The 23,482-nt window shown below is 53.6% G+C and overlaps 6 protein-coding genes across 6 annotated transcripts; 5 read left to right on the top strand and 1 right to left on the bottom strand.

Moving 5' to 3' along the window:
• Positions 1 to 6: 6 nt before the first annotated feature.
• PG998_004833 (uncharacterized protein) lies at positions 7 to 4,533 on the top strand (the record flags this gene model as incomplete). Its single annotated transcript, XM_066871651.1, has 10 exons — positions 7 to 67; positions 124 to 345; positions 405 to 1,061; positions 1,124 to 2,214; positions 2,265 to 2,780; positions 2,882 to 2,955; positions 3,011 to 3,182; positions 3,250 to 3,614; positions 3,696 to 3,903; positions 3,982 to 4,533. 10 exons carry the CDS (start codon positions 7 to 9, stop codon positions 4,531 to 4,533), a joined length of 3,918 nt encoding a protein of 1,305 aa, XP_066731748.1.
• A 3,663-nt stretch (positions 4,534 to 8,196) lies between these two features.
• PG998_004832 (uncharacterized protein) lies at positions 8,197 to 11,277 on the top strand (the record flags this gene model as incomplete). Its single annotated transcript, XM_066871650.1, has 1 exon — positions 8,197 to 11,277. One exon carries the CDS (start codon positions 8,197 to 8,199, stop codon positions 11,275 to 11,277), a length of 3,081 nt encoding a protein of 1,026 aa, XP_066731747.1.
• A 1,342-nt stretch (positions 11,278 to 12,619) lies between these two features.
• On the top strand, positions 12,620 to 13,525 carry PG998_004831 (Short-chain dehydrogenase/reductase 2b; the record flags this gene model as incomplete). The annotated part of the gene is made up of 2 exons (XM_066871649.1): positions 12,620 to 12,656; positions 12,729 to 13,525. The coding sequence occupies 2 exons, from the start codon at positions 12,620 to 12,622 to the stop codon at positions 13,523 to 13,525; spliced, it is 834 nt and encodes a 277-aa protein (XP_066731746.1).
• Positions 13,526 to 14,213: 688 nt separating this feature from the next.
• Positions 14,214 to 15,203, top strand: PG998_004830 (uncharacterized protein; the record flags this gene model as incomplete). Its single annotated transcript, XM_066871648.1, has 1 exon — positions 14,214 to 15,203. One exon carries the CDS (start codon positions 14,214 to 14,216, stop codon positions 15,201 to 15,203), a length of 990 nt encoding a protein of 329 aa, XP_066731745.1.
• Positions 15,204 to 19,138: 3,935 nt separating this feature from the next.
• Positions 19,139 to 19,910, top strand: PG998_004829 (uncharacterized protein; the record flags this gene model as incomplete). The annotated part of the gene is made up of 2 exons (XM_066871647.1): positions 19,139 to 19,187; positions 19,243 to 19,910. 2 exons carry the CDS (start codon positions 19,139 to 19,141, stop codon positions 19,908 to 19,910), a joined length of 717 nt encoding a protein of 238 aa, XP_066731744.1.
• Positions 19,911 to 20,609: 699 nt separating this feature from the next.
• On the bottom strand, positions 20,610 to 22,171 carry PG998_004828 (uncharacterized protein; the record flags this gene model as incomplete). Its single annotated transcript, XM_066871646.1, has 6 exons — positions 20,610 to 20,901; positions 20,955 to 21,277; positions 21,324 to 21,445; positions 21,519 to 21,629; positions 21,694 to 21,940; positions 22,022 to 22,171. 6 exons carry the CDS (start codon positions 22,169 to 22,171, stop codon positions 20,610 to 20,612), a joined length of 1,245 nt encoding a protein of 414 aa, XP_066731743.1.
• Between the last annotated feature and the right edge of the window lie 1,311 nt (positions 22,172 to 23,482).

Raw genomic sequence — 23,482 nt, 5'->3', positions numbered from 1 at the left:
GACACAATGACAGTCAATAAGCTGGTACTTCCATCAGTGCCTCCCAAGAGTGTCAAGTTCGCAATTGGTAAGCTGTCTCAAATGGTTTCCCACAGTAAAGTCGCACAGCTAAGCACTGCATAGACCGTGGAGGCACTTTCACCGATGTATGGGCTTCGGTCCCTGGGAGGGACGACGTCGTCGTCAAACTATTGTCAGTTGATCCCTCTAATTACAGCGATGCTCCGACCGAAGGTATTCGGCGAGTCCTGGAAATGGTTACCGGGTCCGAAATCCCAAGGCATTCTCCTATTCCTAAGGAGCTGATCCACTCAATTCGCATGGGCACGACGGTCGCTACAAACGGTGAGTGTTACGAGTTATGTACCTAAACTCAACCACCATTGCTGACACAGCCTTACCAGCATTACTTGAGAGAAAGGGAACAAGACATGCTTTTATCGTCAACGAGGGCTTTCGAGATCTTTTGGAGATCGGCTATCAGTCCAGACCGAGATTGTTCGACCTCGGCATCGTCAAGCCAGAGCTGCTCTACGACGAGGTCGTCGAGATATCAGAGCGACTTACCATGGAAGAGTACGACGAAGACGCGGGCAAAGGCAGCCGACCGCCGTTGATTGAAGTCCCTGGGGAACTGGTCAAAGGCTCCACGGGTGACATGCTCCGCGTTATCAGACCCCTCAATGAGGAAGAGGTGCGATCCAAGCTGCAAGCCATCAAAGACAAGGGAATTGACACGCTGGCAATATGCCTTGCCCATTCGTACGTCTACCCGAAGCACGAGTTGCGCGTGGCTGAGCTTGCCAAGGAGCTCGGTTTCAATCACGTGTCTACCTCGTCCTCGGTAGGCGCGAACATGATAAAGATGATCTCGCGGGGCTCCTCCGCCTCAGCAGATGCTTACTTGACACCTGAGATTGCCCGCTACATCTCCGGTTTCGCCCGAGGCTTCCGAGATGGTAATTTAGACGGTGTTTCCTGCGAGTTTATGCAGAGCGACGGCGGCTTGGTGAACCACAATACCTTCAGTGGATTGAAAGGAATTCTGAGTGGTCCAGCAGGTAAGTAGTACTCATATCGACCACATATATACCGACTCGATTGGCTTATGGCCGTCTGGCAGGTGGTGTCGTCGGTCACGCTCGAACATCCTATGATGGAAAGGCGCCTGTCGTCGGTTTCGACATGGGAGGGACCAGCACCGATGTGAGCCGTTTCGGCGGATCCTTCGAACATGTGTTCGAGACCACGACCGCTGGGGTATCCATACAGTCTCCCCAACTTGACATTAACACGGTCGCCGCCGGGGGCGGTTCCATACTATCCTGGCGCGACGGGCTCTTCAAAGTCGGGCCTGATAGTGCGGGTGCCCATCCGGGGCCCGCCTCTTACAGGAAAGGAGGACCCTTGACAGTCACGGATGCCAACCTGTTCCTTGGGCGGCTGATACCCAAGTACTTCCCCGCCATCTTCGGTCCGAACGAGGATCTTCCTTTGGACTTAGAAATCGTTGCGAAGAAGTTCGAAGAGCTCACAGGACAGATCAACCGCGACACTGGCCGGTCCATGACCACTGTCGAGGTAGCACATGGATTTATCGATGTAGCAAACGAGTCCATGAGTCGTCCGATTCGCGCCCTCACTGAAGCCCGTGGTTTCGAAACTGCCCAGCATAACCTCGCCACATTCGGCGGAGCGGGTGGCCAACACGCCTGCGAGATTGCTCGCAAACTTGGTATTCAACGTATCGTCATTCACAAATACTCCAGTATACTGTCTGCGTACGGCATGGCTTTGGCTGAGATCGTACAAGAGGCTCAGGAGCCCTCGTCGGAAATCTTATCGGAGACAGCATTGCTCAGGATTGACGACCGCATCGCGGCACTAAAGCAAAAGGTAACAGAGGGCCTCTGTAACCAGGGCATCCTACAGGACGACATGGCGCACGAGGTTTATCTCAACCTCCGATACCATGGGACCGATACGAACTTCATGGTTTTAGCCCCGGTCGACGGGGACTGGAGATCATCTTTCGAGAAGGAGCATCTCCGTGAACTCTCATTCGTCTTCCCCAATGATCGCCAGGTTTTGGTGGACGATGTACGTGTACGTGGTGTGGGCAAGAGCACCGAGGTAAGTCGGGATAACGAGCAATTAGTGCTTGAGCTGAAGACCGGCCACTTCGAAGAGACGAAGGCGCCCGCGGAGCGGACAGTGAGTTTCCTCATCACCTTTTGGCGCTTTCATATCTCAGAAGTCTCCAGGAAAATGTATTCTTCGCCAGCGGCGGAATGCAACAGACCAAAGTACTCCGTCTCGACAACCTCCAGCCAGGTGCTATGATATTGGGTCCAGCCGTCATCATTGACAGCACCCAAACCATCGTCCTGGTTCCAAATGCTCAGGCTCGAATTCTGACCTCGCATGTTGTCATTTACCTGATGGAAATCAAAGCACAGCAAAAACATCTCGAACTGGAGTTGGTCGTGGATCCAATCAAGCTAAGCATCTTCGGCCATAGGTTTATGAGTATCGCCGAGCAGATGGGCCGGACCCTCCAGAAAACTAGCCTGTCTCTCAATATCAAGGAAAGACTTGATTTCTCGTGCGCCATCTTCAGTCCAGACGGTGAGCTGGTTGCCAATGCGCCCCATGTGCCTGTCCACCTGGGCAGTATGAGTTACGCCGTCAAGTACCAGCACAGTCTACACATGGGAGAACTTAGACCTGGTGATGTTCTTGTTTCCAACCACCCTGAAGCAGGGGGACACATTTGCCAGGTACTGACTCCGACGCCACTATTCTTTTCTTGGTCTCACCGTGCTAACTGTGCTTCCTAGATATTACCGTCATAACCCCAGTTTTCAATTCTGATGGGAAGACCATCTGTTTCTATACTGCTTCTCGCGGTCACCATCTGGACATTGGCGGATACAGAGGAAACTCTATGCCACCGTACGTAGCTTTAGCAACCCTTATCCGAGTTGAAGGCATATACTAAGCTGATTAGGGACTCAACGATGCTTTGGCAGGAGGGTGCTGCAATTAAATCGTTCCTCCTGGTCCGAGATAACCACTTCGACGAGGAAGGCATTGTGAAGATCTTGCTCGAGCCGGGGAAGTACCCTAACTGCAGCGGTTCTCGACGGCTGGGCGACAACTTGTCGGACCTGAAGGCGCAGGTCGCCGCCAATGCTAAGGGCTGTTCTCTCATTAACGCGCTCATCGAGGAATACGGGAAACGTACAGTGCACTTTTTACATGCGAAAAATCCAGGAGAACGCCGAGGTTGCAGTGCGTAACTACCTCAAGGCAACCCATAAGCGCTTCGCCGGGCGAGCCCTGAAAGCCCGGGACTACCTCGACAACGGAAGCATGATGCAGGTTGCCATCACGATCGACAAGACAGGGTTCGGCACCTTCGACTTTACGGGCACCTCGTGCGAGATGCTGTCGAACATGAATGCGCCACCAGCCATCACCTTCTCGGCCCTCATTTACACATTGCGCCTGCTGATTGGATCCGAAATTCCCCTCAATCAAGGTTGCCTCGCCCCAACTGAAGTTATATTGCCTCGAAACTGCTTCCTGAACCCATCTGCGGGGCCTGCCGTGTAAGTCTATCACCCTTATTATATTGGATCATAGAAGCACATTATTCCCTCGGGCAGGTCTGGCTAATATGTCCGACACAGGTGTTGTGGTAATACATTGACTTCCCAGCGCCTCGTTGACCTGCTGCTTAAAGCATTTCGGGCCGCGGCTGGCTCTCAGGGCTGTATGAATTGTTTCGGTTTCTTCGGTAACTCTGCCGACGACTCCAAGCAGACCGGGTTCGGGTTCGGGTATGGAGAGACCATCTGCGGCGGCGAGGGAGCTGGGCCGACATGGCATGGTGCTTCTGTAAGTACTGCTCCTCGGTACTCTTCACCCCAGGGATTTCGTTGTTTTCCCCAAAACTAACTTGTTGAAACAAAACAGGCCGTGCAAATCCATATGACCAACACGCGGACCACTGACCTTGAGATCATCGAGAAGCGGTACCCAGTTATCCTGCGTGAGTTCTCGATCCGTAAGGAAAGTGGCGGACGCGGCCAGTTCCACGGCGGAGACGGAATCGTGCGGGACTGGGAGTGCCGGCATCCGCTGACGTTCGGCCTCATCACGGAGCGGCGTGTGCACCAGCCGTACGGCATGTTCGGTGGCAATAACGGCTCGTCGGGCGCCAACTACTGGGTCCAGCGGACGATTGACGCCGCAGATGGCTCCGTGGGCGAGCGTTGGATCAACATCGGCAGTCGCGGCCAGGTCGATATGCAGACAGGCGACCGTTGCGTTATTCATACACCCGGTGGGGGAGGCTGGGGTTGTCCAGATGATTCTGCCGACGACGAAATTGATCGGATCGTGAGGGGCACACAGGTGGGCAGCAATTGTGGTGTTGGTGGCAAGGCGAAGAAGACCGAGGTGGTTTACCCGAGGGCCACAGGCAGTTTCCATGCTTATGCTGCTGCCCAGGACGCTTCGTGTTAGGCCATTGAGAGTTGTTGTCGCGAATTGCTTATATGTAACCCCTGGACGTTCAAATTTGAAGTCATGTTGAAATTCTTGGGCCGCTTTGCTGTTCCGTGATCTGGTAATGACTTTTCGGGGCTTTGGCAATTGGAGTCTGGAAACCCTGCCAACAGCAGCAGCTCAGAGATCTCTCAACTATGGTGGTAACCCGCAGCGTGCGGACCAAAGTTGAGACCACAGGCAGAAGATGGGCAGCGCTTGCCGCACATCTAGTTGCAGGAGTAGAATTGGAGCCGTCAGGCTCAGATTCAAGCTGAGTATGAAAGAATCTTTGACCTCGCCTTCTGGCTGAGATTCAATAGCGTGAGGCGTTCAGACGCATTCTCGCGGCGAAGAGTAGTTATCTCCGAGATGGCTCCCGAGAAGATATAGCCTTTGCGCGACAGTCGACTGTGATTCGTGTCTCTTCCTTCCTGCGCGTTCCCATCATGCCATCAGTCAGCGACCAATTCGCAAACGTTGCCTCAACTGAAATAGGCTGTCGACATCTGTGTGAAGGTCGAGAAGTTAGTACGGGAGTTTGACAGCTACGGCGGTAGCCGAACCAGACCATCAGTTGGCTACGCCTGTCGCACTCTAGGGAGGCCTGATACTTTGGTGGTGGAGGTTAAACTATTCGGATCCATACGAAAGAAGCCAGGTACACACAATCACTGCAAAATAATGACTATATCCTTGTTGCTGAGTGTACCCAACCGCGTTCAGGTGTGTTCTCGGTATCACGCCACATCCAAGAAATACTAAGCCAGCGGCCAGTCAGTAATGGAGTATAGCTGTAAACCAGGCATCGCGCCTGTAGCCAAATTGAGGAGAACATGTGGACAAAACCTGGCCCCAAAAACCTGAGAATTGGGGGCCTTGCCATGATGATCCGGCGAGGGAACCGAAAACGGTGAAGGACTCGAGATACCGGTGGTAGCTGCGCTTGGCGAAACGAGAAGCCGACATTAATTGCACAGGCAATCGGTGGCTGGGTGATTACAAGGGAGCAGAGGCTGTGACAAATTGATGATGGAACTGAAGCTTCGAGCGCCTCGTATCGCGCTTCAATAAGTAATTAGCTGTTGCTGGTGCCGGCCGTTGGTTGAGAGTGGGAGCTATTTTTATCTCCAAATCGAGCGGCCCGTGCAAGTGGCGATTGAGCTGCGATTTAGTGCGACGTGGGGTGCTGAGCAGCTGCTCAGTTTGTCCCAGCGCTATGAACGCATACGCAGATGTAAGCTCTGCACTATGGTTTGGTACTACTATCTTCTAAACATTACCAGTATGTGATGCATCAAGTATGCACTGTGGAAGCCAGTAATGAGCAGGTAGACAAGGCAGGCAAACAGCCTCTCTAAGATCAAAGCCCATCTTGTTGGACTCTTTGACTGCTGCATGGCAGATCCAGATCTATTGAGGGAGTGTCCCAAAAACTTTGAGGTAAACGACGAGAATATGTGGGGTTGAACACACCCTGGGTGGATACGATGCACGGTCCAGAAACCTTAATTCCGTCAAGGGAAACATAATACCGAACAGAGAGTCCAGTGTCTTGGCACATCTTGGTCAAGGAACAAAAGAAGAAACCCATCGATGCTGTCCAGCCTTGTCGAGATGGATGAGCGGCAAAAGACATGGGACAGGAAGAGGAATGACAGACCGCAATGGGAGCGGTCACCTTTCCGAGACATGGTAGGCCGCTTTAGGAAGATAGCCCACCATCCTAGCAGATCCCGGCGATGACGCATGCGTCCTGGCCATCCCTTGTACTCCATACCGCGATTAGATGCCGCGAGGTACATGCAGCAGGCCCGGCCGGCCAGAACCAGGTGGCACACCACTAGATCGGCTCGGTGGGGGTGCACCCAGATACTGGAACCCTTCCGCATTTCTATTCACCATTTATCGACAGTGGTATATAGGCAGACAATGAGACTCTGATGTAGAAGGCTTACTCATTCCAGAAAGCACAATTGCTTTCAGTTGCTTTCTTCGTGCATGCATACCTACGACGCACGTGCCGGGCATGTAGCTCCTTGCCAAAAGAACAATCGCATGCGATTCCGCTGATTAATTCCGCTGACTGACCGTGTGAGGAAAGAGAGCTGAGCTGTATCAAAGTACCGTCCCCCTTTGCGCAAAAGTCTATAGGTGGTTGAGTGGATTCCTGCAAACCTTTGGGAGTCCAGGAACAAACGTGACCTCGGTTTGCGAGGGCATTCTAGAAACCATAGACCCTTTTTGCAGGCTGTTTGCGTGGTGAGTGCTCGTGTGTGGTACATGCAAGATGGTGATGGGTGTGGTCAGGGCCCGTCAGGTCTATGCAGCCGCCTCCATCCCTTTGCATCCTTTCAGAGCTTCTACCTCAGCCGGTTGACTGCTCCACGCTGCTGCGAAGGTAAAACGTTCAACAGTCTTACTGTCTGCAATTCTGCCGAGCCGATTGGTTTTACTTATCTGCCTTTTGCCTCCTCTTTCCTGCATCTACTACCGACTCTTTGTTTGTCTGCATTGCTATTGCTTCGTACAGGACAGCACTCTACTAGGAGGAGGGTGCAGATGCAGATGCAGCAGCTGCAGACGTAGAGCAGTTCGTTCCATCTTGGCCCAGCATTAGCGCCAAGGCAAATCGGCTTAGGGGCAACACAGGGCTCCAAGGCTCCAGTTTGCAGCTTATTCAGCTTGCAGACTGCCCCAACTTTAGGCGCATCGTTGCCGAACAAACCGCTGACCTCATAAGGCCCATCCCAGCTCGTCTGCACTGCGCAAGAGTGAGCAACGACTGCAACTGCAACCTCACTCGCAACGGCGGTAGCAACATCGATTTCCCTGAAAGTCCAAACCAATCAGCCATCGCAGGCGTACTTTTGGACAATTTATCGTTCTATCTACCTGCCACAACTACTTGGTCATCGCCATTGTGCGTTCCAAGCCAGCAAAACCTCATATCAGCCGAATTTTCTCGACCTGGCGGATCTCATCGGCGCTGCATTCGGAGAAAAGCCAGCGCTCAAAATAAAACACCCGCTTTCTTGTTCCCTTGCACACCACGACCGTTCGATTTCCACCTTTTATCTCTCTTCCTAGCCACGGGGGAAAAATTAGACCAACCAAACAGGACCGACCAGCCCGGACTTCATGCACTGAGAGAGAGCCTTCATTTCTAACCCATTTGCATCTTGCATATCGACTTTTTCTTCAGATATCCTCCCATTGTTTCAAGATCCCTCGAGACTCGAGCTGGCTATCACCTTTGAGCATCTTATTAGGCAGCGGTTCTTGGTGCTACTGGGCGCTTCTAGTGCCTTTTTTTTGGTGGAGGAACGGAAAGGCACTGGTGATTGACAGGACTGGCCGAAGTTTTTTCTGGGGACACACCCCTCAGCAAAGAAACATCCCCTCCACCCTGGCTGGCCTGTCTAGCCTGTCTCTGAGAGGAGGGAAAAAGCCGAAAACATCCAATCCAATCCCAATCCCAATCCAATTAAGCGTGGATGAAATATTCCACGCCCGCCCGCCGCAAAATCCCAAGATCCCGTCCTAAGGAAAAATAGTATCTTAACTTGACCACCTAACCAAAACCCACCCGAGACTGACCACAACCAAGCAACCACCGTCCGCCTCGCTCCCCAACCCATCATGGCGCCCCAAAAGGGTAGTCAGGCCATCAAGCAGAAGCATCAGTCCAATAATCACCATGCTGCTGTTGCCCCGACGGCTGCGAATGGCGCCAATCCTACCCCAGTCGTGGTAGGAACAGGCGGAGTTAATGGAGCATATTCCGGTCCGTCGCAATCACAACCACCCAACAAGAAGCAACTCTTGACTGCCGCCCGTCCTGCCGTCGTGCCCGCCCTTCCTTTGCATTACCTGAATCGCCAGCCTAGCCGACAGCACCAGCAGAAGCCCCAGCAGCAGCATCGCGGCTCATCCAACAACCACAGCCACCACCAGCGACGACCTTCAACCAACGGTGCGCCTGCCGCCAACTCCGCGAATGGACACCCCGCGTCTTCTCTCGAGGCTGCTCTGATCGATCACCATGCCGCCGCTCCCGACCCGACCTTGGCATTGCAGAAAGCGGCCCACCGCAAGAACATGTCGGCTTCTGGAAACGAGGCCGCCACCAACGGCGCTGGTGTGGAGAAGGCCGGAGGAGTAGAAACCACCGCCCACGCCGCCCACTCCAACACTAACCGCAACAACGCCTCTACCACGGCAAACGGTGCTACTAACGGTGCAGTCCCTCGTGGTCATGAGAACAACAACGGCCACAAGAAGGGCAGTCGCGGCCGGAACAATAGCGTCATCAACGGGGCCAAGCACCAGACCCAAACCTCAACCCAAAACGGCCGCGGTGACGCAAAGCAGCACAAACGAAACCAGTCATCCTCGCACAGTAACGGCCCGGTCAGCGGCATTGGTAACATCACCTTTGGCGATGTTCCTAATGCCATTCATGCCCCCGACACCCCGGCCCGAACGCGATCCTCGTCTTTGGTTGCTCAAGCTTCTGTAGCTCCTGTGGCTGCCAACGATCCGGAGAGAACGCCCCTCGCGCTGAGTAATGGGTCTGCACCTCATCACCCGCAGCAGCATCAAGGTACCTGCTTCTTTGTTTCCTGCATACCTCTACCCATACACGTGCGTTTGGAGAACATCTGCTTACCATTTTTATCATTGACAGCCGCATACCACCAGAGCGAACTATCCTCGCCTACTTCTGGTTTCGATTCACAGCCTCCATCGGCAACCCGTCCGGTCACAGACTCCATGCCCCATGCTCAACCTAAAGGTCATCATTTTCATGACGCCCAGCACCGTCTAGGCATAGACCACGGCTCCGACCCCACCGGCTTCCACCCAGCACACCAGATGCGATCTCTTCCGGGCCCCAACGGCGCCATCATGTTTGGAGGCATGGGCTTCCCGGACTCGCACTCTCCCTCGCCCATTCCTCCTAACTCCGCTAGCTTCATGCCTCCCCCTTCTGGTCCGCATGGAAATGGACACCACCTGAACGGCGCTAATGGCGGTGAGAATGGCCAAGGTTTCCCTTCTATTAATGGTTTCCACGGACATGGCCATGCGCACACTGACAGCTCTGCCACCAACTTCCCCGGTCATCCTGCTCCGTTCCGCCACGAGATGGGACCCCTGGCGACAACGATGGATAGCTACGGTCAGGTGCAGGCCCCGGCTCCTGTGCCCCACGGACCGTACGATGGTTACCCCCCTAACATGGGACGGTACGGACCACCCACGCCTCACAGCTTTCAGGGCTCGCAGGCTTCGGGGGACCAGAACGGCGCTGATAACGGACAACACTTCCTCCCACCCAACGCCCATGGCTACGGTAACCACGGACATCACCCCAGCCACCCACCAGGCCTTCCCCACGCGATGAGTCATGGTCACTTTCAGCCCTTTATGGGGCCCGGCCATTTTAGTGGCCGACCGGGTATGATGGCCGAGGACCTGGCAGATAGTGTCGCTTATATCCGCAGCCAGTTTGACTCGTCCGAGCTGTCCGATTGCGTTCTGGAACTCGTGTTCAACAATCGGCGAGAGGAAAATGTCCAGATCAAGGGACACAAGCTTATCCTGGCCCGAAGTCCCTGCCTTAAAAACTACATCATGCTTCTCCGTGCACAAGACCCTGGTTCCCACACCTTGAGCATCCAGTCCGAGGATATGTGGCTGCGCCCCGACGCTTGGTACATGGCGGTCCAGAGATTGTATCTAGGCGCCTTGCTGCCTATTCCCCCTCCTATGGGTGGAAGCATTTCTACCTCGGAGCAAGCACAGCGCCATGCCGACCAATTCAACTTCGCCTTGGCGTACGCTGCCGCTGGCAACCTGCTGCAGATGCAAGACGTCCTCGTTCGGGGCTTGCAGATCGCGGCCGACATGATCAATTGGAACAATGTCGAGGAGGGGCTCGCCTTCGCTTTGGATAGTACCCACCAGCGATACTCGGACGATGACTCCGATGTCCCCGATGTTGACTACAACTACGGTCGCGAGAGCGAGCTCCTCATCTCGGCCATGGTCAACTTCCTCATCAATGCCTTCCCCGCCAATTTCGAGCTGGACACGAGCGTCTTGGACCCATCTGCCTTTGCGCGACTCCCGGCTGTTCCCAAGCCCACGCATTACCAGAAGTCCGCCCCTGCCATCGCCCGAGGCTCCTCGATTAGACAACCCACCAAGGCCAAGCCTACCCGACTCTCCAGTATCAAGTTTGGCGACTTGCCCACAGCCTACCCGGAAGAAGACGGTGCATCACCACGCGAGCCCGCTAAGTGCTCCCCACAACTGTCGCGCATACTTCTCAACCTGCCTTTCCACACGCTGCGCTACGTCCTCACTTCTGAGAGCAACGGTGTGTCGGGCTGGAACACAGCTCAGGATCGGTACCACGCAGTAGCAGATGTCGTGGCCGAGCGTGAGGCACGTCGTCTGCGGGCCGTCGAGGCCGTACGCGGAGGTAACATTCCGGGTGCTGAACAGATCCAACGCCGACTGTCCTCGCCACAACGCCACACCATCATAGATGCGTGGGATTCTCTCAACTGGCAAGAGGAAGTTGTGCAACCCTCGGGTGCCGGTGTACCACGCCTAGTCTGTCGGTGGGTGCCCCAGTTCGCTGTACCCCCGATGGTAGAGACCGAGGAGCCGCAGACTTACGAACCTCATCCCTATGAGTCCATGGTCTAGATGAGGACATGGGACTTTGATCGTAAGATATCACGACTTGATGATGATGATGATGGCGTCACCGGCTACATGAAAAAACGAGGGTTCACGGAGTATCATCGGTAAAGGGTTGTGCATAGCAAAATGGCTTTATGGACATGGAAACGTCTGCCGAGGATACAGGGTCCGACGAAGTCTCTAGTTGTCATGGCATATCACTTTGGTGTTCATTGGCGTTTGTTTGCTCTCGCTCATGATTTGCTTGTACCGTCTTGCAAGTGGTCCTGGCGGGTCCCATCTCACGGGGGTAAACACTCGAATATTACGAGGTAAAATACAGACAGCAGTCTTCCCGAAAAGATGGTGGAGCCAGGCCCGCTCCGGTCTTCGTCCAGCAGCAGGCAGTGCTGGGGAAGAAGGAAAAGATTTTGGTTGTCAAAGCGGCCTACCACACGACAAATGAAGATCCTCGTGGTCGGTCACTACGAATCCGTTACTACGATTCAGGACGCATATGCTTGTGGCATCAAGCGGTGTTGTCACATGGAACTGCGGAATGTCGAAAATGGTAGAGAAGAGGGCTGAGAAGGCGATGGAGGGGCTGGTAGTGGGCAGGAAGAGAGTCCACTGGTCCGCATCTATGTTTGGTCGATCTGCTGGTGTTACCAGGTTGCACGAGATGGAAATCTCGTGTATTTTGCAGTTGAGGCTTTGAAGGCTGAAGGTTATCACCGGTGACTCCCAGCTACTCCCTCATTCACCACCTCATCCTCAAAGTAGACAACAGCATAAAAGACATCGCGGGAGTTGTTCCTGCCTTAATTCAGAGCTGAATAAAGAATCGGTTAGATACATGTCCTGTTACATATACTCTGCCGGGTGAATTACTTATGTTCCATCCTATGATGTCCAGGGCGATCTGCCCGGCGTTCCAAATGCTTAGGCGGCCAGACTAGAGAGGGCGTCCGATTGAGACTCATTGATTGATTAGGATGCGACGGAAGCTGAATCCACGTACGCCACCAGTGTAACAAGACGTGCATTACCAATCAGACTAGAGACTGTATGACTGTACTCGCCCACCAAAACTGCTGGTGGGGGTACATGGAGTTAACAACGCCGGCGGTAAGTCGCCAGGAGATAGAGGCTGACATTAGACGCGATGGGCCAAGGCGGACGCGGAGATACGACTGACTCGCTTTCACCTTGAAGGTCGAACGGCCACATAAATACCAACTTGAACAATTGGCCTGGGGTGACTGTTCCTGAACTGGTTACTTTCGACGAATATTTTGAAATTTGTGCTCCTCCTACAGTCACCAACGAACGTATTGTGTCTACAACGTATAATAACACCACCACCATGGCATCTGACAGAGAGATCGTTTTCATCACTGGCGGTGCAGTAACCTCCAAATATCCTGAGTGAAGAACGAGGAACTTTACTTTCTAACTCGTGGAAAATCTCGCAGGCAACACCGGACTGGGCTACGAGGTGGTCAAGGCCCTTTACAAGTCCCCGCGCGCCTATGAGATCATCATTGGCTGCCGCACCGTGTCCAAGGGCGAGGACGCCATCGCGACCCTCCAAAGGGAGGTGACCCAGTCCGCCTCGACACTGAGCGTGCAGCAGGCCGATCTGGAGTCGGACGCCTCTCTCGGCCAGGCCGTGGACGCCATCTCGGCCAGGCACGGCGGCCGCCTCGACGTGCTTATCAACAATGGCGGCGCTGGCTTCGACGCCGACATCGCGGCCGGTACCCGCTCGACCAGGGAAGCCTTCAATACCATGTGGGACGTCAACGTGAGCGGGACGCACGTACTCACGCAGCTAGCGGCGCCACTGCTCCTCAAGTCGGACAAGGGCCCGAGGCTCCTGTTCGTCACGTCGGGCACGTCCACCCTGGCCGAGACCGAGGTCTTCGATACGCCCGTGGCGAAACGTATCAACGCGTCGCCGCCGGCGGGCTGGCCCAAGCAGAACCCGCCCGGCACCATGGCAATCACAGGCTACCGGTCGGCCAAGACGGGGCTCAACATGGTGATGCGCGAGTGGGCGCGCATTTTGAAGGAGGACGGCGTGCGAGTGTGGGCGGTAAGCCCGGGGTTCCTAGCAACAGGACTCGGCGGCATAGGGGCAGAGAAGCTGAAGGCCATGGGGGCACTGGATCCCTCAGTTGGGGGCGAGACAGTAAGAGATGTGGTGGAGGGGAAGCGGGACACCGAGGTGGGCAAGGTCGTGCGTCGGGATATGGTACAGCCGTGGTGAACGGGTATACAGAATGTATGTTTTGGTATAAAACTGGCTATCGCCAAACCTGGTGATTAAGCAAATACACAAGCTTGGAGCCTCTTGGCCTCGTACTCCCGGTTATCTCGCTGCTTCCGTGGCGCGGGCTGTTGAACGTAGCCATGTCCGCGTATCACTCACGAAGAGTTTCTGTGCGTTTGCATTTGTATACATATTGGCTTAATCCTCTTCATCGTGAGAATACATGCAGACGCATGCACGATTGAGGGGTTCCAGCGGTGGGAGGAGAGCGTTGGGGTCCGTTCTAATGTGACCCTTTTTACCGGTGTTCCATCAACACCCATGCTATCCCACCGGCACACGAGTCGTGTAAGACTTCGTCCATCCACCTTTGATTTATAACGCTTTGTCTGTTATTTTCCTGTTTGCCTCCTTATCGGCGTGCCCTCCAGATGTATTTAAGATGCCTGTCGTCCGCCGCTTAAGAGGAGCAGTGTCGCTTCATCTATCCCACACTGCTCTCTTTGGTAGTGTGTTGAATTCCCCCATCAGCTCATCTTGCCCGCCATGAAGTCCATATCACTATGGCCAATCGTTTTGGCACTGGGAGGAACGGCTTGCCCAACCCCCAACAACTCGTCGCGCACGCCGTGCCCTGCTGTATCGGGCAACCTAAGCATTTTATCTTATCAACTTTATCCAGAAAATGCTGACTTTGACACGAAACGTTGTCTGGTCTACTTTAGGTGAGTCTGTCTCGACTATAGGCAAGGCCTTGTGGAATGCACATTTTAAACTCACATCCACTGGCAGTGCCGTGTACAACTCGACCGTAGCCGTATGGAATCCCCAGACGAACGCAGTCGAGAAGACCGTGACCGTGCCGAGCCTGTCCAGTGACCCGACATTGCACCTCAGTGGCGTCAAAGTAGACCCTCTAGACCGTCTATCTATGGTCGTGGACGCTGGAAGCGCTTTCGACACTTCTGGCGCGGACATCAAGGGCGACAACTTCCTGGTCAAGTATAACCTGGCCACCGACGAGTTCCTGTGGCAGGCCAACCTCACGGCGCTCACAGCCGGCGCCTACGGCGGCTACCAGGACGTCGCCCACGACACCCACGGGACCAGCTTCGTCGTGGGCACCTTCCCCAGCTCGCTGGCACGCGTCACCGCCGATGGCCAAGCCACCGCCTGGTACCTCAAGACGCCCGCCGATCACACCGTCCGGGGATTCAGCGGCCTCGTGCCGTCGCCCGATGGCCGGTCCCTTCTGGTCGCCGACAGCTCCGACGGCCGCCTCTACCGATTCAATATGGCGGCTGAGTGGGGCGCGCCCGAGAACGTGCCCATCACTAACTCCGACGGCGCCCCCGCTCGGATGGCCTCATTGCTGGACGGCGTCTCGATTCCTCCTCGCTGGGGCGGCCGGGTCATCCTAGTGTCGGACAACGCCGCGGGAACCCACGTGCTCTACTCGGCCGACGCCACGTGGGCGTCGGCCGAGTTACGCGGGACCGTCCCGAACCGTCTGTGGGATGATGGTGGTTATGCCACGGCCACCGTCCCGCTTGAAGGCGGCGTCTTCGCCGTAACTGAATACTTTGGTGACTCCAAGGTTCCCGGTTCGCGGGCCGGTGACCGCTCCCAGTGGCCGCTGCTCGACATCACGGCCGAAATCGAGGCGTTGCTGTAGGGTTGTATCGACTTCGGTATGATGGACAATAGCATTTCGACATACTTCTGTAAGGAAAGTGCATTTTGGATTAATAGCTAGAGCTAGTATAGGTAACCAATAGGGGGGCACTTAAACTCGGAAGTCGTAATAGCACATGCTCTAATACACAGAAAATCCTCACTATATATTATTTAACGTGGTGGCCGACACTTTAGGTCTGCAACTTATCTTAGAAGTCATATGGGCAAGGGAATTAGAATGATTGACTTCAATGTTGTCACACGGGGGGATTGTTAGAACTTTTGGCTTTTCTGCACACTCCATTGACTCCCATACACTTCGATTCACTCATTACTCATATGCTCCATCTTCCATGATGCCGACCCAAGTTACACACCTCGGGAGGGATTGGAGACATGTCCTCTGGTGGAATAGCCCCGCTCCCCAAATCCAGCGTCTCCAGCGTGAGAGCCTCCTCCCCTGAAGGCCAGAAGGAGCCATCCAATGGAAAAGGAGAAATCCAACAGGAGGCGGGTTGACCACCACCAAAAGCCGGCAATATGGGCATTGTAGGATTGCTCATAGCCGGCTCTGTAACGTAGGTAAAACATGGCGAAGACATGCTTTCAGGGGAAATGGGGGTATTCGATATCCAAAGATTCTCATCACCGTGATTAGCAAAGTCTACTGGTAAATTACTGGATCCACGAGGTGTCGTCTCAGGTATTTCAGCTGCTCCATGGACCATGGCGGGCTCCAAGCTAGTATCCGAGTCTTGGATCACGGGGCATCGTCCGGTTCCCAGGAAACCCATGAAGGCTTGGTTAATGTGACCTCTAATGAGAGGCAGCAGGTCTCCTTTCCCTTTTGATCCATGTATTGAGAGCAACGTGTCCCCGAGACTAGCAAATAATCTGCTAGTTATGTCATCTGCAATGGGATCCCACCACCCACTGACAGACGCATAATCCAACGTTGAAGCAGTGTTGACTGATCGCAGTCTCAGACTAGTGGAATCATTGTCTAGAGTGGTATTAGCAGGTCTGAATCACTAAATGTCACAGTTCATCTCAACTTACATGGCGTTCCAGGCGAAGCGACTCCTGGAAATAAAATATCCCATATCTCGAACCACTTCTCTTCAGCCGTCTTGCACGAACTTCTCTTTCGGCTTTTCAACATGCTCATGGTATCCTGGCCGATTCCCTGGATTACTGGGTCCCTCGATGAGTTGTCCTTTCGCTGGCATGGCTTGGCCTGCCTCCTATGGGCCACGAGGTCTTTATCCTGCTTGAAGGTCTCGAGGCAGCGATCGCATGACGTTTGGTAGTGGCACCGGTAGATGTGCTCCTTCAGACGGGGTATTTCCATCCATCCCCTGCTGGCGCATAGACTGCGCGGGGCATAGCGATCCTTATATGCCACCCACAGCGGACACGCGAAAGAAGGTTGATAGGGAGGCTCCGAGCGAGCTCTTTTTGGTCGTGTTGGCATATGCTATCTTCCTCGGCGGACAATGGACGCTTGGAAGAGGTACCACAACGGCCAGAGGCTAGGCCAAGCTCTCCCATACCATTGGTTTCCCTCGGGGTATATACAGAACGGTACGGCGCTTAGCATCTGGTAGCTAAGGCAAGTACGTGAGCAATTGATCATTTAATCAATGGTATTAAAAGTATGCGATGGTCCACTAGGGTCAAAAAGCAAGACCCGTATAGAAACGAAAAGAATGATAAATATGACAAAATGACTTCTATTACTCACCCCAATGCGGTCGGCAAGCCTCGTTGGCAGCAGAATGCCTCGTTGGAACTTTTATTGTTTCTTGCCCGAACTCGAAGTCAGAGTCGAACGGTATGGCATTTCCGGCTCCGACAGACCGATGGAAATGGCAACGGATCGCCGATGGGGACGGCTGGATAAGACTGACCTGCTGACGCCCGAGGCAGACGAGGCAGACAAGATAGATAAGGCACCTAGAAAAGAGGCAACAGAACAGGACTTCTTTACAAAAGTATGTCGGGAGGGCAACGCTGGGTCAATAAATGCCGACGCTAGGAATGGTGATTGTGGCGAAGCTGCATTAGACGGATGTGCTGACGCGCCCGACTGATAAGTAAAGCCCTAAACCATTACGAATTCGCAATTCAGCCTGCAAGGTCTGACTGCACTGCCCCCATGATGATGTCTTTGAAGGGAAAATGTCTCTAAGCCACCCCTTGTCAGAAAGAGGGGGTGCTTACCACCGAGTATTCGCTTGAGTCTTGCCCCCGTTACATTTTTGACATACCTGTCGTCGACGTCTGAAGGGAAAAGCAAAGACAACAATTGTATTTTTTCCGTATATCTGACCCTCGGCTCCTAGGTGATGACCTCAAATGACTAAAGCAAACAAGCCGGATGTCAGACACATACGCTGGCGAACGGCTCACTTCCAACGGCGCCACTTGACATGGCCAACGATCGTTCGGGACACACGGGACACACGGGACACGGGACACGGGACACACGGTAGTATTGAAGTTCTAGCTGCAGCCTGCATGAGATGGTTTGCCCAGTCGATATGGGTGATAAAGGATACATTTCCACATGTCTTGCCGCCACACTAGGCACCCACCACACTCTTCTCGGACTCTGGAATCCGATTGCCATTCAAAACCATATCTCAATATCCTTTACTTGGGGGCCATGAGTATCCAGGTAGCGTGATACTTGCTCGCACTATTCCTCCAGCTCTAAGGGAAGAGCATGGCGCACTGGACCGTGATGATGCACATAAAGGGTTCGTTTGGCAACATCTCCGCAAGCCTTCCCGGCTGAAGTTCAAAATCTAATCTGGTATTCATGGCCTTGGAGTGGCAAGGGCCCCGATTGGGTTGCTTACCTCAACTCCATCACCAAACTTTTCTGACTGCCCTCACTGACGGTGGCAATCGAATCTGAAAGGAAAGAGGCCAATCAGTTGTGTGTTTGCAAACTCCATCCACCAGTCCCTGATGCGCTGTTTGACTGACGCCAACCACACGAGAGACGAGACTCGCACCTTCCCCCTTTTAGACCAGCCAGTGCCCAGGCAAGATATGAGCTGTCATAGTGTCCGGCGGCAATGTGTGGTAACATTGTTCAAACACCCAGTACTGTGCAAACATAAGGTTCTGGCCCTAGCTCATCATCTGGGGAGAACTTACTCGGATACTCTGCCACCCCCTTCTCCCGCATGCCGTTTACCCCCTCCTACCGCAATCTCTCCACGCAAAGACGTATAATCTTCTTCTTTGATTTTCGTGGATGGCCTAAAACACCCAAAGTCTCTTATCAACTCCATCAAACATCCAACGACTTTGTTATATCCCCCACCGGCCCTCTCTAGCCGACACCGCGTCGAAGCTCGGCGAGGGACTTTGTACCCAAGACGCACTCTAACGGCCATACACTCGCAGACTTCGTAACATACGTAGGAGTTAGCGGATGTATTCAGATAGATCATTGAGAAACACCACCACACGTTCGCCCCGTCGCTTCGAGTTGTCGCCAGCAGCAGATTACACCATCCACCACCAACTCGTCCGTCATACACAGGATTGATAGAAAGATTGTCTATCCACATTTGCATCCCATTGACAAGGCCTCAACGCCGAAATATCACCACTTGTCGACACTTTTCAACATCTCGACACACCTAAACGCTTGCGTATAAGTAAACGGAGTGATATCTTTGTTTTGATCCCATGGCAGTCGGAGATTCAATAGTGGCCAGTACCGCAGCACTGCAGGCGATGACTTCATCGTTATTCCTGGGCCTTTTCAGACATGTGAGAAGAAACAGCTGTCGATTACTTCCATTGGCAACGCTTTTAAGCGCGGCAACTGGTGCACCGATTGTAAGGGTAGATTCAAAAGCCTGCAGATACCTGACTTGCCTTGCTGACTGAGCCAAGGTGTCTATGGCCCCAATGCTAGTCGATAACCCGAAGCCTGAGCCAGATTCCAACCCAACTAAAGGTGGGTGCATTTCAACTGACAGATACGCGAATGCGTGTTAACAAGAACTCAATAGCCGAGTTTAGTGAACTGGTGACTGGACAAAAGTGGCTTGCGTCGCTTGGTGGCGTCTCTTCGACCACTATGAAGTCCGCCGGGGTCATCGTCGTCTTGGTTGCCATCGTAGCACTTGGCAGAGCTTCTTGCTTAGCTCTCACCCGCCCCAAGCCTGACGTCGTCTGTGTGGTGCGATGTACAGATCGGATTGAGCAAGTGATCGTCTCCAATCCTGATATTGTGCTTCGCAGACAGGAGAGTCTGCTTGTTGACAGCTTCGCAAAGAAGCGTAGCAAGGATGACGAGATCGAGGACCTTGCTCGAATCCTTCGAGAAAATTCCCCAGCCAACAACGCTACCCATTTCAGATCCAATCATGACCAAAATCACGACGTCCATCTGACTGGCTCTCAATTTGGACTTGATGGCCTGCCCAACTCTAAAGCAAGCACTGAGAGGTCCTCGCATTCATTCTCTTCAGTGACACCACCCAGTGAATCCCCTGACGTGGGACTCCACAACTTCAACCTTTACGACATCCAAATGTTGGTCGAGAGGTTCGCGAGTCTTGAGTTTGAATATGCCTTGGACTCACCAAGAGACGGCGACTGTGTCTCCGTGGCAAGCATGGTTGTAGTTGTTGGCGAGGATGAGTCGCAAGACTTTTATGAGTCTCATATTGGCTAGAAAGCCGACAAAAAAAGACGTTGTTTCGCGGACCACGAGTTCGGTGTTTCCAGGATAGTGGGAGAGAGGCAAATGGATCTCAAGATAGAACACAAATTGTGTAAAACATATGGGTTCCCAGTTAGTAGGCTGGGATTCGGAAAGTTGAACCTAGTGGGAGACCAAATAATTGACTGCGTGGGATCTTAGATGACATATCTCGCTTAGCCGTCGATGTACAACTCGGGGTTGAGCATGGAAGGCTTACAAGGAAAGCCATGTGGGGACCAACCCGACAGCATGCTTCAGGAAAAGGCTCCGATTGGTATATCGCAAATCGCAAATCGCAAGCGCATTACATTCAAGCCTGAAGCGACCAGCTCGTGGTTCCGAGTGGCTTGTATGAATGTAACCATCTCTCACATGACATCGCTCACTATCCCCAGTCAGATATGAACGGCAAGAGCGACGTACATCCCGCCTTTCTGTAATAATTCTGATGTGTAAGGCTCGTGGTAGTTCTGAACTGTATAATCACTCGGTCATCCTCACCCTGGGGCTGGGCGCCTTTACCATACTAAAGAAAGGCATCCTCAAATCATATACAATAACGTCAATGGTGTTCAACTGATAAAAGGATTCCTTTAAATAGAACTATAGCTACCTAAGCCAGGAAATAATGAGTCCTGAAACAATAGCCCCGCCCAAGAGAGCACACTGTTACGAGCGTTTGATCTCATAGGTCCTCGACGCTATGATGCCCTCTTTCATATCCTCCTCATTGCTGCCGTCGCCCTGGATGTAGGCCTGGTTGACGCCTTCGCCCAGAATCCATGACCGCTTCAACTCGGCCCCCACCGCGAGGCTGCCGCCGAGGTCGTCGTCGCCGGGGAAGCCCATGGCCACGCCGGAGATCCCCTTGGTCTCGACTACCGCGTGGCCTTCCTTGATCTGTTCTTCGGTGAGCTTGATCTCGTCGCTTTGGTCGTCCCGGCGGTACTCGGTTCCACCTCTCGGCGCCTGGGAAGTGGTACTGGACCACAGCGACGAGATTCTGGAGCTAACTTTGGACTTCTTGGGGGACCCCCGGAGCCAGAGTCCGACTTCTTGGCGCCCGGCATGGCGCCGCCGCCGAATGTGTTCATGCCGATGGGCGCGGGGCCTTTGTCGCTCGGGCCATCTTGCTGCTCGTAGGGGCTGCTGCGCGACCTGAAGTACTTGCTCAAGTGGCGCGTCCACAGCGGCCGGCAGACCGGAATACCGACGCAAACCAACGTCGCCGCCGTCTCCACCTGCGACCATACGATAACTCCGACGGGGACATCGCGAACTCCTTTCACTTCCATAATCCGCTTTGCTCCGGCGGCAGCGGCACTTCGAACGGTTAGCTAGGGCGTCCGTAATAGAATTAGAAAGGAGGGGATATCGAGATACGCACAATATTCCCAAGCTCAAACTGGCTGCCAGGATGATCTTTTCCCGCTTCGGAATATTGAGCTTCCAGATAAATATCCACGGGAGAATGGCGAAAAACAGATCCGCTACGATCGTCAATACTATAAGAGGTGGTGTTGGTAAGCGTTTTGTCCATTATGATGTTTACTCAAGCAGTAGGGAAAGATAACGTACAAGCGAGGCCCATAGCTAGTGGAATAGTGTTGATGCATGTCCCATTAGGAACGCGCTCATCCCATGTGAAGACCACAGGCGTGCAAGCCGCCCAGGTGAAGATGGTAGCCACTGGAATACCCAACAGGTCAGCTTAGCAGTACCGATGGGAAAAGAGACGAGAATGTAGACGAACAAACGGAGAGTATTCCCATAAGAGCCATGACCACCCATATGGCGATTATCATCCATCTCACCACGACGAGTCGGAGCAGAAACAGCCCGACGGTGGCCTTGGAAGCGCCGGTGGCGATCAATGAGAAGGTCTGGCCAATCATACGGAAGTAGGTACTCCTAGCCACTGCATCGCCGTCGAGATCGTACTGGCCGTAGCCATGGTATGCGGCGACAGTCTCCAGGGAGCTGTATGCAATAATCAAGACCTATGAGAGCCAGCATCCATATGTCAGCTCAGCTCGCTTATCACATAGCACCAATACACCCGGACTTCCAACGCAACTTACACAGGTGAAGACATAGAAATGGTCATCAATACCATAGGCAGCGACACAGACGATGCGGGTATAGAGTCTCAAGAACAGGAAGAAGAGGATCAGTGCCGTCAGAGACCAGAGGACTGCCACCAGGTAGGGACCGTCGCCGCCGAGCGCCATTGTGACAGCCGTAATCTTGTCTTGCACGAGTCAGTCAGTCTGGGGTGCGTGTCCAGGTTCAAGCTTGCATTAACGGCGGCTTGTGGAGTTGTCTTGTGGATCTTGTAAGCATGGAATCTGGGGAACAAAGGATAGCATCAGGGAGTTATATATCAACGTCCTGATTCATCCCCAGGAACTCTGCGTTGGCGGAAGACCACATCGTCAAACGAAACGAAGTGTTTCTGAACCCCGTTGGCCTCAGTCAGGCCATTCTTATTACTTTTTCCCCTCCAGGACTTCGTTAACTCTTTCCAAATGATTGATCACTCCCCGCACACGGCGTACATATTGGCCCAGAACTGAGATATGGAGGATCTTCTGCGCGCCAGACAGTTGAAGCCAGCCTGGCAGCATTGGTCATCGGCCCTTTCAGATATCTATTCCCAGCTCCATCGAGCCGCATGTGCACGGAGAGTCTCTGTGAGTGATTTCGCTTATGAGAGTTATTGGCATGGATAACAATGCAGAGTGACGACCAAATGACTGCCTCGTTTGAAACTCTGGTGATGCACCGCATCCCATGTGCAAACAACTCGGCAATTTCCAGTTTCGACAACTCATTTATGGATATCAATACCCTCTACGGTCTCTCTCATTATGATTGAGCAAAGGTCAACCGTGCCAAGTCGTTGGTCGGGGTTGTCCCTCAAGCCCTCTCAGCAGCTTTCGCATTTCGTAGGGCGCCAACCCCCCACCACCACCACGGCTCGTCACATATGACAGGTTACACGACCCATGCAGCCCCAACGTTGGCTTGGCCTGTATTGGCATTTCTTCTCCGGGCTGGGCCTAGGACAAGATCTCTATGCCCTGGCGGCCCGCATGGCGCTAGACCCAAGATCGATTAGGGATGGGCCCAATCAACATGCTGGGTCGCTTTCCTTGTGTCTTTCTTCTCATCTTCTCCGTTACAGATAGAAATAGGTTGCGGGGATGCGACGACTCCACGGCCGAATCAGTGCAACGATGTGGGTGGGAGACCGACCGGGGGTCCGGGACAGACAAACAGGGTGCCTCGGCTATCCGCCAAGCAGCTTGAACTGCATTGCATGGGTAGCACGTCCGTTATTAATGACAGAAATGCGCCAGAGCTGAGAGCTGAAGGGCTAGCCTGGTATCGCGGCCCGGAATGAGACCGCCATTCGCCATCCGGCCTTTGCAGCGTTTGGCTGAGTCTGCATGTTTGCTTGAAATCATGATTGAAGCTGTTTTGCTGCTTTCTTTTCTCGCAACGCTTACTGTTCTGTTCATGTCGGTGGCCTCGTGGCT

This window comes from Apiospora kogelbergensis (assembly GCF_038363985.1).
Source record: "Apiospora kogelbergensis strain CBS 113332 chromosome Unknown utg000003l_segment0_segment0, whole genome shotgun sequence".
In the NCBI taxonomy this organism is placed as follows: domain Eukaryota; kingdom Fungi; phylum Ascomycota; class Sordariomycetes; order Amphisphaeriales; family Apiosporaceae; genus Apiospora; species Apiospora kogelbergensis.
The sequence above is the reverse complement of the archived record's forward strand: the minus strand, read 5'-3'. Positions and strand labels throughout refer to the sequence as shown.